At 39.7% G+C, this 12,331-nt stretch overlaps 1 protein-coding gene across 1 annotated transcript in view; it reads left to right on the top strand.

Moving 5' to 3' along the window:
* LOC105807547 (lymphoid-restricted membrane protein-like) overlaps positions 1-12,331 on the top strand; it is a 99,246-nt gene that overhangs the window by 49,532 nt on the left and 37,383 nt on the right. The window contains exons 19-23 of the mRNA XM_012640969.1: positions 1,116-1,177; positions 3,012-3,108; positions 5,048-5,195; positions 7,049-7,130; positions 9,502-9,526. Coding sequence (XP_012496423.1) covers positions 1,116-1,177; positions 3,012-3,108; positions 5,048-5,195; positions 7,049-7,130; positions 9,502-9,526 — 414 coding nt within the window. The remainder of the gene's footprint in view (positions 1-1,115; positions 1,178-3,011; positions 3,109-5,047; positions 5,196-7,048; positions 7,131-9,501; positions 9,527-12,331) is intronic.

Raw genomic sequence — 12,331 nt, 5'->3', positions numbered from 1 at the left:
AGCCCTTTTGCCTGAAAAACAATTAAAAATTAGATTATGTATTCCTTTTCACATATGTTAGCATTATGTTCATGACTCAGAATTTCTTCAGGCTATTAAGATATAAAACTGTTGATCTATAAAATACGAAGCACCAGATTTCTATGTGTTTTGGATACCAGAGTATCTGCTGTTAATAATTTTTCTGGTTGTTAATGATAAAAAAAAAAAATAGTGGTAGCAATTAATATGCTTCCATCTAGCAGAGTTCCCTAACCTTGTTTAAATTTTGCTTTTTATCTTCTGTGGGCTGAGAAATCAGTCAAGCTAGTGAGAATTATGTATACATTCAGAGCCCACTGCCTGAGTGGAAGTGTGAGATTTGCCACAGGCATAAAGGGCATGGATATCAGTAGCTATTTTGGTTGTTCAAAAGATTTGGGCTTATTTTTTCATTCTTGGCTATATTTCAAAGAGTATGGCGTGTCCAAGAAATAATATGTTATTATGGAAATCAAAGAGTTAGGTATTTTTCCCCATTTCCATTGTTTCAGGGATAAGACTTGGGAAGTTACTGGCAAGCAGGTTTTAGTTAAGTAGAAAGGCAAATATTTTTAAGTTCATAGAATAGTACCCCCCGGATTGAGCACTGTTCCATGAGTCCAAGCTCAGCTCTGACAGTTGATGTTTCAATCCTCTGGACACCAATGTTTTCATGATCTCAGATCTGCTTGTAGGATTCTGGGTTTCTAGGGCTACAATTCTAGGGCTCAAGCAGAGGTTTATAGGTTAGAGGATTTCTGTATCAGTAGGAGGTTGGATTGAATGACTTCAAGGTATATACTTACGTTAAGATTGGATAATTCTGTGACTCACTTCTAGAAGACAATTCACTTGCAGCTACCAGGGTAAATTTTAAACACCCAGGGGTGATAATGGTTTAGCTGTTCCAGCTTGCTTCTCCATTGTCCCCAGTCACAAGCTGAGAATGCCATCCTCAGATGTGGTCGTTCTCCCTCTCCTTTCCTTTGGGCCCCAAACTTAAAGCCATTAAAAATTTATGAAGCAATGATACGAATTGAGAGAAAGGAAGTTAAAAATGGTCATATTGAGCTGGTTATACATTCTCTTTGTAGCAACAGTTGAGTCGCTTCGAAAGAAGTTAATCGAAGGGGGACTCCATGGCTTGCTGTTTCAGGTAAAAAGAAAAAAAACAACAACAAAGAAAAACCTCTGTGATATGTGTTTACTCACTGTGTGGGGAAGATGTCTGACCCATGTAAGGTTTTGAAGCTAGTTCATGATATATAAATGACTTTAATCACTAAGTTAAATTATCAACTTAGAAGAAAATGCTTTGGGGGACTTTGTTCTCTTACTGAAAGCATCTAGCAACACGAGAGTGGAGAACTCACATTACTGAGGCTCCTGATAACACCTTCCAAAGAGGAAGCATTTTAGAATTTACTTGGCCCAGCCACTGTATCTATTAGCAGAGAGCCAGTTTTTTAGTCGTAGACACCTCCTTTCTGACAGTAAGAGTACCTCCTTCAATTTGTAATCTTATGTTGAAATTTTGAATACTTTCGAATAGGCTTTGCTGGTTACTGTTGCTTTTTTCTTTCTCCTGTTTGAATTAAACTTTCTACTCCTTTCTGTCTGGATGTCTCCATATATCCCTGGTAGAGCTGAATGTATTTCTCTCCCTTATGAGGCTTGGTGAATCTCCTTTTTGCTCATAAGTGAAGAACATAAGGGACCAACCAGCCAGGTTGTTGCTGGAGAAGGGGATGGAGGAGGAAAGAAGAAGGGTGATATTTGCATGGATCTGTTTCCTGGGGATAATGCAGACACATCTGTTTAAGCAGGGAAAAAAAATTATTCATGTGGAAGATTAAGCTAGGCAGAGTGCCTAAAAAGCCCTTGGCTATAAGTTGAGCTAGAAAAACCTCCGCATCTAAAGATGCTTTAATCATCTCAAGAACACCAACATTTCATCTTATAACTATGATAGATATATATCCGCCTCTTGGATCGAGGCCACGATTTTATTGCTATAAATTTTCATGGACACATTTCACTACTCTGAGTTCTATCTCCAACCAGCTTTTTGGCCTCTGCCTAAAAATGTCAGTGAAAAAAACTTTGTTTCTTGTTCATGATCTTCGATTTTCATTCCTAGATCAAGTGATGGTGGAAATACAATGAGAGGTTTACAGTTACAAATGTGTTCCCATAAAATAGAATACAAGATTAAAAAAAAAAAAAACTGGTCAATTTTACCCACCTTAGGTAGTGTCATATTTGAAGTCTAATGTGTTTTGTATCTTTGACACTTTCTTCATTCTGTCTTTGAATGCACTTCACCATTTTCTCATGACAGAGCTTTTTAGATGAAAGATTTCCTTACTATGATCCCCTGTCCTGCACAGATACAGTTCAACAACCTCTTCAAGGAAAATTGGTTAGTATAAACATTTTGAAATTATTTAGAATCCACATCTATGCCCAAATAGAAAGCTAAGTCCAGTGTGTATTAGTAGCCTTAGCATTTTAAACTGTATTGCTAAGAGCTTATCAGATGAAGCAATGGATACCTATTTTTTTCTTTATCTCACATACACAAACATGTAATTCTGGTTGGTCCTAAGAAGTAGCAATATTTCAAAATCTTTTATTGCAGTATCATGAAGCATTTTATAACTAAGCTTGCCCCCTCACTCATACCTGTTTCCTCAGAGCCTTTGTTTATAGCAAAGTGTCAATTATTTGGAATTGATGATGTTAGCATTCTGCTAAGTTTTTGAACTATGATTTTTTGATAAGAATTATAATTTACTTATATGGTACATTTAATCAAACACATCAAAGCTTTTTTTACTTGACATCATTTATTTCCTTCCTGACCTCTCTCACGGGGTCATTTGAGACTAGTGATTGTCTTTCTATCTTTGAAGGTGAAGAGAGTAGATTATGAAATGTATTATGTTACACTCTTTTAGACAACTAATAATACTTGGTTTTCTGTTCAGAAGCAGTGTTGCCACAAACTATACGGTGGTCAAGAAGCCAGAATACATCAGACGCCCCTGACCTTGAAACATACGTGCTGGTATACACCTCTGCTGGGTAAGCATGGGTACCCCTCTCCTACAGCTGCTCAGACACAGCTGGGGGTGGGATTCATTGGAAAGGGAAAATAATTGATCACAATTGTATTTGTATCGGAAGAATTGTTGAATACTAGATATTTATTCTTGAATTCAGTCAATCAATATATATTTGAGTACTTACTCTGTGCAAGGCACTATATTATGCATAATAAAGTATAAGTCCTAAAGTCTCTCACGGACAGGGGAGAGACAAGATGTGGGCTCAGAGAAGTCAAAGAAGACTCCATAGAAGAGGATAGAGTTAAATCAGCCTTGAAAGATGGGTTGGATTTGGAAAAGCAAAATGTGTCAAAAAACCTATTCCAATGGGTGAGAGTGATATGAGCAAACAAAACAAAAAATAAAAGGAGAAGTAAGAATGCAAAAGGCTTAAGTGTTGAAGAAGAGTCAAAGCTGCACAAGTCATTTTGGAAACAAAAGGATTCAAGTTGAGGTACAGTAGAATATAATTTTGGAGAAGGAAAAGCAGGTGTGGGTCAAATTGTAGACTATTGCTCAATGCCAGGCTAAGGAGAAAGGCTTTATCCTAGGACATGCTCAAAGTAGTGACATCTCTCAGCACAACCTGCATGTGGCTAAAAGCAAAAGTTAATGTCTGGTTCTGAAATGTCAAAAGAAATGGGATGATCATCAAAATAAATTTAAGAAGGAATAAAGAGATAGCAGAGTGATTTGTGGATCATTTAAACTTGAGAAGGTCACTACTGATGGAGTGTCCATGTGTGTCAGACAGTGGATTAGTGCTTTATAGAGATTATTATATTCACAATAACTTGGTGATAACCACCACCAACAATAGCAGCCCTTAAAGAGCGCTCACTATGTACCAGGCACAGTGCTATGCTCTTTTTCTTTTTTTTTTTGAGACAGAGTCTCACTGTGTTGCCCGGACTAGAGTGCCGAGGCGTCAGCCTAGCTCACAGCAACCTCAAACTCCTGGGCTCAAGCGATCCTCCTGCCTCAGCCTCCCCAGTAGCTGGGACTACAGGCATGCGCCACCATGCCCAGCTAATTTTTTCTATATATTTTTAGTTGTCCAATTAATTTCTTTCTATTTTTAGTAGAGACGGGGTCTCGCTCTTGCTCAGGCTGGTTTCGAACTCCTGAGCTCAAACAATCCGCCCGCCTCGGCCTCCCAGAGAGCTAGGATTACAGGTGTGAGCCACCACGCCCGGCCCAGTGCTATGCTCTTAACATATCTATTAACTCATTGAATCCTCACATTCCCATGAGATAGGTGTTTATGTAATTCCCATTTTAAAGATGAAAAAACAGAGGAACGTTGAAAAAGTAATTTGCCCAAGGTCATCTCTTATTTCATGTATAAGTAACGAAAGCTCAGAGTGGCTTAGTTACTAATTCAAGATCACACAGCTGGTATGTGGCAGAGCCAGGATTTGAACTAAAAAATTGTGATTGACTCTAAAGCCCTTGTTTTTTTTCATTAAACTCTGCTGCTTCCTATACTGAGAAACACACATAAGACGGTTTCTCAAAAAGGGCAGTTTGTCATCCCAATCTATTTCCTGCATTACTCTCTGACAGGTTCTGATCACAATATCTGATGCTTTTCTCTTCAGGGGTCTGCAAAGTTGTTTGGTAAAGGGCCGGATAGTAAATATTTCAGTTTCTGCTGCCACTACTAAACTTTCCTGTTCTATTACGCAAAGGTCTTCTGGCCTCCCCAACAACCCCTCTTTTTTAAAAAAATATTTGTCATTTCCACCTTCATGTAACTAGGCATCAAAGGCGTTTATGTTAAAATGTTAATAGAATTGGGTTGAGTTTTGCTTTTTCAGAAATGGTCCAATCTCTTAAGAGGAGAAGAATTTATGCTTTAATACAGTTTAAACCAGAAATCCATCTCTATTTTTATTCTTTTCTGTTCTTTGCAGATGCCTTATCTCTGGATAGTCTTACAGCGATTCCAAGGCTGGAAGTGACACCCTTCTCATGTGTAGCCAACCGAATCCATGCTTCGTGTGGAAAGCCCCAATATGAAGAAATAAAGGATGGTGCTTTGAATGTGACAAGACAGCACAAGTAAGTTAAAAGAGCGAACTTTACTTAACCCTACTCTTTATGGGTGGCCTAGTCCCAATGCCTAACATTTTAACTGATTAAATTTTCATATTCTGAGATCATAACATCTTTATTGTAAAAATTCTCTAACTTTCTGAAAATTTACAATTTTAAAGTAAAGACATCACTGTAGTTTTCTCGTTTCTTTTGAATTTCATAATTTCCATTCTAAAATTTAGAAGACAAATTAGACTACCTAAGATGTTTCCCAGTTTTTAGGAATATACCACATACTGCTAAATTAACTAAGGTGGGTTGTGATCACATTTCTATTCCTTTCATACTCAAGCTTAACATGCCTTTGGGAACCTCCTGTCCTTGTACCCATCCCTGCCCTTTTTAAGAACCCTGACTGATCTTCCAATCTAAAGGGGGGAAAAAACCCCACCGTCACCAATAGACTTTCTCCTACAATATTCTCAACACTACACTCCGCCACGTGTGGGTTTTTCCCCCACGCACTAACCAATTCTCCAGCAGACATCACATGAGCATCCTCTAACTCAATTCAGTTCTGACGCTATTTACTTGGAGGTAGTGTCAGATGCCATAGGTTACGGGGTCAGTCCCACAAGACTGCCCCCACTTCAGATGCCAATCTCAAGTCCCAGGTTGTGACCTGTACTTCTGACTAACTGGCTATAGGTTGGGTGTTCCGATGACCCCCTCCTTGGGTTTAATTAATTTCCTAGAATGGCTCACAGAACTCAGGGAAGCACTTTACTTACGTTTACCCGTTTCTTACAAAGGGTATTTTAAAGTATACAAATGAACAGCCAGATGAAGAGATATACAGGGTTTGGAAGGGTCCCAAGTGCAGGAGCTTCTGACTCCGTGGAGTTAGGGTGTGCCACCCTCCGGGCATGTGGGTGTGTTCTTGCTCTTCAGCCCAGAGGCTCTCTGAGCCCTGTGCTTTAGGATTTGTATGGAGGCTTCATTACATAGGCACGATCGATTAAATCATTGGTCGTTGTTGATCGACTCAGCCTTCAGCCCCTCTCCCTGCCAAAGGAGGTTGGGGGGCTGGGGCTAAAAGTTCCAGCCCTCTAATCACATGATTGGTTCCCCTGGCAGTCAGCCCCCTTCCTGAAGCCATCTAGGACTCCACCAAGAGTCACCCCATTAGGAAAAATGATGCTCCTATCACCTAGGAATTTCAAGGGATTTAGGAGCTCTGTGTCAAACACTATCATTCAGGAAATTACAAAGGTCTTAGGAGCTTTGTGTCAGGAACCAGGGTTAGAGATCAAATATTAGAACAAAAGATTCTCTTAATGCCCCTATCTACAAGGTTTTAGGAGCTCTGTCTCAGGAACTGGAATATCAACTCTACACTGCCAAGTTAACATACATAGGTTTTGATCATATTTCTGTGTCTTTTACAGTCAAGGTTAACAAACAAGCCTTTAGGAACCTACCCCTGTCCCTGCATCCCTTCCTCTTTTGATGCTTGTTTGCACTCACCTGCCTTGTTAAGTACACAGACTAATCTTCCTTAGGACAAATTCAGAAATGTCAGTGGAGTTTGGAAGACCTACCTGCCCCAGTGAAATGTCTTTTCTGTATTGAGGGTGGGGAAGGAAGACTTTGAATTGAAAATTCCTTTTCATTTTTGGCTGGATTTTCTGTTGTTTTAACTTCTCTCTGATGAAGGTGGGAGCTCTCTTTCATCATGTCTTAAGCCATAAACTTAATTAGAAATTTGATAAATTTGGGACTGGGGGAAGAGGAGTGGGAACTATGTTATAGTTTGGTATCTGCTAAAATGTGTAGTTTTTCTATCTGTAGTAAATAATTCCACTTTCTACTGTCAGGTGCCCAGGCCCCACAGGTGGCCCCCACCCAGGAACAGATCTTTCAGGCTGTATCAGGATGAATGATGAACTAAGAATGGAAGTGAGTGTTTCATTTTCAGTATTACCATATCCTGTTCCTCGCCTATGGGTGTTCTTTTTCTTTTTCCCTTTCTTTGTATCTCTCTCTCTCTCTCTCTCTCTCTCTCTTTTTTTTTTTTTAAGTATTATAGATACTCTTATAGCAAGTAGGAGTCCAACACCACAAAACTCAGATGCATGAGAAATGTCAACCTTTGAAGTCAAGAAATTGAAATTCAGCCATCCGGGGGGCTTTCTGCCCCTTGGATAGTATGAACTCTGGGTTATATAACCAAAAGGAGATTTCGATGAAGCATGCTGAACTTTTTGAGAGGCAGGCTGGCTTGGGACTTAATTCACTAATGACTGTAAGAAGTTCCAGGTCCCATTGATTCTCTAAGAATTGATGTCAAGGCCAGATAAACTTTGAGGGGCTGGCCCTTTGTTGAAGACCACAAAGCAGGGCCAGGTCCATGGAGACTATCTGTCCCTGAGGTCAGGTACTAATACCACTTCCCTATCCAAGAAGAGAATAACAATAAATGACTCGAAGGCCACTTAGGGTCAACTCCCTAGATCCTTGAAATGTGGTTGGAGTGCCTTCCTCAGTCTTCAGCCTGAGCTTGAGCCCCGTAATCCTCTCAATCAAATGGAGCAGACGGATTTCAGGATATGACAATCTATCCTCCTCTTTGTTTTTCTAACACTTTTATTGAGATAGAATTCACAATTCATTAATTTAAGTTGTTCAATTATTAAATGACTTTCAGTATATTCATAGAGTTATGCAACCATCGCCACAATTTTAGAACATTTTAATTACCCCCCAAAGAAACTGTATACCCGTTAGCAGTGTCTCCCTATTTCCCCTACCCCTATACCCCCAGCTCTAGGCAACCACCAATCCACTTTCTGTTCTATAGATTTGCCTATTCTGGACATCTTATATAAACAGGGTAATACACTATGTGACCTCTTGTGTCTGGCTTCTTTCACTTAACATAAAGTTTTCAAGGTTCACCCATGTTGTAGCATGTTATCAGCACTTCATTAATTTGCATGACCAAATAACATTCCATTGTGTAGATATACCACATTGTGTTTATTCATTCATCAGTTGATGGACATTTGAATTGTTTCTACTCTTTGGCTATTGTGAATAATGCTATTAACATTAGTGTATAAGTTTTCGTGTAAACATGTTTTTAATTTTGGGGAGTATATATCTAGGAGTAGAATTGCTGTATCATATGGTAACTCTACGTTTAATGTTTTGAGGAACTGCAAAACAGACTTCCAGAATGGCTACACCATTTTACATTTCCACAAGCAGTGTATGAAGATTCCAATTTCTCTGCATCCTCACCAATACTTGTCTGTTTTTTTTTTTTGATTATAGCCATCTTTGTGGGTACAAAGTGATATCTCATTGTGGTTTTGATTTGCGTTTCTCTAACGATTAATGATATTGTACATCTTTTCATGTGCTCCTTGACTATTTGTATATCTTCTTTGGAGATGTGTCTACTCGGATCTTTTGCCCATTTTTAAAATGGGGTTATATTTCTTTTTACTATTGAGATGTGCAAGTTGTTATTATTCTTCCTTTTAAGTGTGCGTATCTGACATCTTTTTCTGGTCATTAGTACCTGTCTTATTCAGTGACTAAGAAAAAGAAAGAAAAAGGAAATGAATCTATTTTGCTATTACTTAGCAATTCTTATAAAGTTTTAATAAAGGAAGTTGAACTTGGAAGCTTACAGGATGTTGGGTTATTAGTAATTCCCTTTTTATCTGGCACTGACTTCACAAAGAAGGAAGAAACAAATACCAGTTGTGTACCAGACACTTTGTAGGAAAGCATTTCCCCGTGCCATGTTATTAATCCTCCCTATGCTTTGAGTGTAGTATTCTCTGCTTTTTACAAAGGAGGCAACTAAAGGTGAGAGAAGTTAGATAACCTGTCCAAAATCACTCAACTAGTAAGTAGCAAAGTCAATTCCAATTTAGGTTTGTCTAGCTTCAAAGGGTATGCCCTTTCCACAACCATAGTGCACTGAATTTAGACATTTCAATTGTAATAATCCCTTATAGTTACCTTGAAAGTGGATTTTTGGCTAAGAAATGTACTGCCTTATGTATCCAAAAGGACCTCCTCATTGACTCTTATTAGGATATGTGACCAGGTGTTTTTTCTAAGTCTTGACACCCATTAAGGAGTAGATGCTAACAGGGATCATGGCAGAACTCCTGTCAAATGTTCCTGGGGAAATGTATAGGTTCCCTGAAGGTTTTCAGGCTCTCTTTGCCATTTCTTCTGTAGTCCCCAGGAATTAATCTGTTGGCTGTAATTTGTGATGGATAACATCAATTCCTCACCTTCCCTGTTCCAGGTTTTTGCTCCACTGAAGAACCCGGGTAGCCTGGTAGCTGTACTCCCATCCCCCACCTCCCTTGTCCCTTGAGCACCTCGCCACCTGCCACCCTTTTTTACTCCCTATCTTTTAAGCACATAGAAAATTCTCCTTACAAAATGCTTTTCTTTTTTTTCTTTTTTTTTTTAAAGACAGAGTCTCACTGTGTTGCCCAGGCTAGAGTGCCATGGTGTCATCCTAGCTCACAGCAACCTCAAACTCCTGGACTCAAGCGATCCTTCTGCCTTAGCCTCCTGAGTAGCTGGGACTACAGGCATGCGCCACCACGTCCGGCTAATTTTTTCTATATATTTTTAGTTGTCCAATTAATTTCTTTCTATTTTTAGTAGAGACAGAGTCTCGCTCTTGCTCAGGCTGGTCTCGAACTCCTGAGCTCAAACGATCCTCCCGCCTCAGCCTCCCAGAGTGCTAGGATTACAGGCGTGAGCCACCGCACCTGGCCTAGAGAATGCTTTTCTAAGTATTTTCTTCAGTAATAAGTACAGGGAATTAGAATAAAATATAAGAAATTATTAAAAAACATAATCCGTGTTCATCCCAGTGGACCCCAAAATTGATAGTGTTTTCTTAACTCCTTGGTTTTCAACAATGGATTTTGTCCATCTCTACAGGCTTCTAACAAACAACATGACCTGGTGTTCAAGGCCCTCTCTAACCTGGTTGCAACCTACCTTTCTACTTTAGTTTCCAGTCACTGCCTGTGGCTGTCCCTGAATGTCAGGCAAACCAGGTGGCTCGTATCGTCAGAACATATTGCACAAACCTGTTGGTGCTGTTTCCTCCGCCCAGAACACTGTTCCCGTTTCCATTTATCAAACTTCTATTCGATTGTCAAGGCGCATTTCAAAAACCAATAAAGCTTTTCTTGTGGTAGCATAAAATGTTGCCAGTCAGGCATCTCCAGTCCTTCTTGAGGTGGAAATCGTAACGGAAGGGGGAAGATCAGGTGTTTCTCAGGGTTGGCTCTTTGTGTGAACTCTGGAAAAGTCTCATGGTCTTAGGCCTCAGTTTCCTCATGTCTCTACTATCCCACTCAGGAAAAAACTAAGTTCATTCCTTTCTTTGAGACCCCAATAACACTTTGTCACCTATTTTCTGGTTGCATTGTAGTTATTCATTTTCTTGTACTTATTCCTATATTGGATCAGCTTGCCAGAGAATGCCTTTATTTGGCCATTAATGAATGTGCATCTAGCACCCTGTATAGATTTGTGGACAGTAGCACCCGTTATTGTTTGTTGAATGTCTATTTATTTATTTTGACTCACCACAAGGTCTATTTAAAACATTGACAGCGAGCACTTAATTAATTTACTGTTTTCTGACTCCTTTCTTTGGACTGGTGCCCCTAAGTGCAAGATTTACTTTTTATTCCTTCCCCACATTCACAGAAGAACCTGTATTCTAGCATCTTTATCAGAATGCACAATGTAAGGTAGCAGTGAACATCAGTATTTTTAAGAGGGTCTTTGAGAGAGCAAAGGACTCTAAGAGAAATGTCTCAAAAAGAACATCTCATAGTAAAATAATTTGGAGCCCATTTTGGAACATTCTTGAGGAAACTTCTTTACTGACCCAATGACTTAGTTTATTTGGGATCTTCTGGTATAGCTTGGAAAGAAGGAAATAAATTATTTCCAGTTTTTATCTTTTAGAGATTCATACTGTAATATTTATGGCTGAAATGTTGCAATATCTGGGATTTGCTTCCAAGCACTGCAGGGGTAGGCTCAGTGGGTGAGAGTTTGAAACAAGATTTGTCATAGCTTGATAATTGTTGAAGCTGTGTGATATATATACAAGGATTAATTTTTCTGTTCTGTCTACTTGTATATTTATACAAATTTTTTCCCAGTATTCCTTAGAATTTTTAGCCACATGGTATAGGTTTTGGAATCAAGTAGACCTGGATTTAAGGCTGACTCTAAGCCAGGTGCAGTGGCTCATGCCTATAACCCTAGCCCTCTGGGAGGCCAAGGCAGGAGGATCGCTTGAGGTGAGGAGTTCAAGACCAGCCTGAGCAAGGGCGAGACCCCATCTGTACTAAAAATAGAAAAATTAGCTGGGCATTATGGCGTGCACCTGTAGTCCCTGCTTCTCAGGAAGCTGAGGCAGGAGGATTGCTTGAGCCCAGGAGTTTGAGGTTACAGTGAGTTAGGCACTGTACCCTGGGCAGCAGAGCGAGACTCTGTCTCAAAAAAGTAAACAAAGAAAAAACTGGCTCTATTACTTATTAAGTGTTTGAACTTGGACAAGTGGCCTAACCTGTCTGAATTTGTCCCCTGTGAAATAGAGATATTACTTTTCAGGGTTCTTTTGGGGATTCAAATACACACACACACACACACACACACACACACGCACGCACGCACACATCCTGCACAGCTAAGTTCTGGCCTAACCAGTTCATGGAAACAAACCAATTAGGTCATATTTAAAGGAAAGATACTGCCTCACAATGCCTTTTCCCCACTTGCTGATGAGTAAGAAGGCCTTTCTTTTTCATGGAGTCCCTTCCCTACGTTTTCAAGAATCTGCAGAGGTGCATACCTAATGTATCACCATGTTCTTCAGGCCTCACCAAGGAGTGGGTTCTAGGTAGGCACTTAACCGCTTGAGAAATTGTGGGGCAAAGAAGTTGGTTTTCCTGCTCACATCTCTGCAGTCCCTTTGTTCACTGCACACTGCTGACCTCCTTACTCTGTGTCTGGGCCTCTGAGGATGTCCCTTTCCTGCTTAGTAGAGAGACGACTCTCTCTTCTCTTTTTTTTTTTTTGAGACAGAGTCT

This window comes from Propithecus coquereli, unplaced genomic scaffold, assembly GCF_000956105.1.
Source record: "Propithecus coquereli isolate 6110/MARCELLA unplaced genomic scaffold, Pcoq_1.0 Scaffold16, whole genome shotgun sequence".
Classification (NCBI taxonomy): Eukaryota; Metazoa; Chordata; class Mammalia; order Primates; family Indriidae; genus Propithecus; species Propithecus coquereli.
This window is presented reverse-complemented; position numbering and strand designations above follow the sequence as displayed.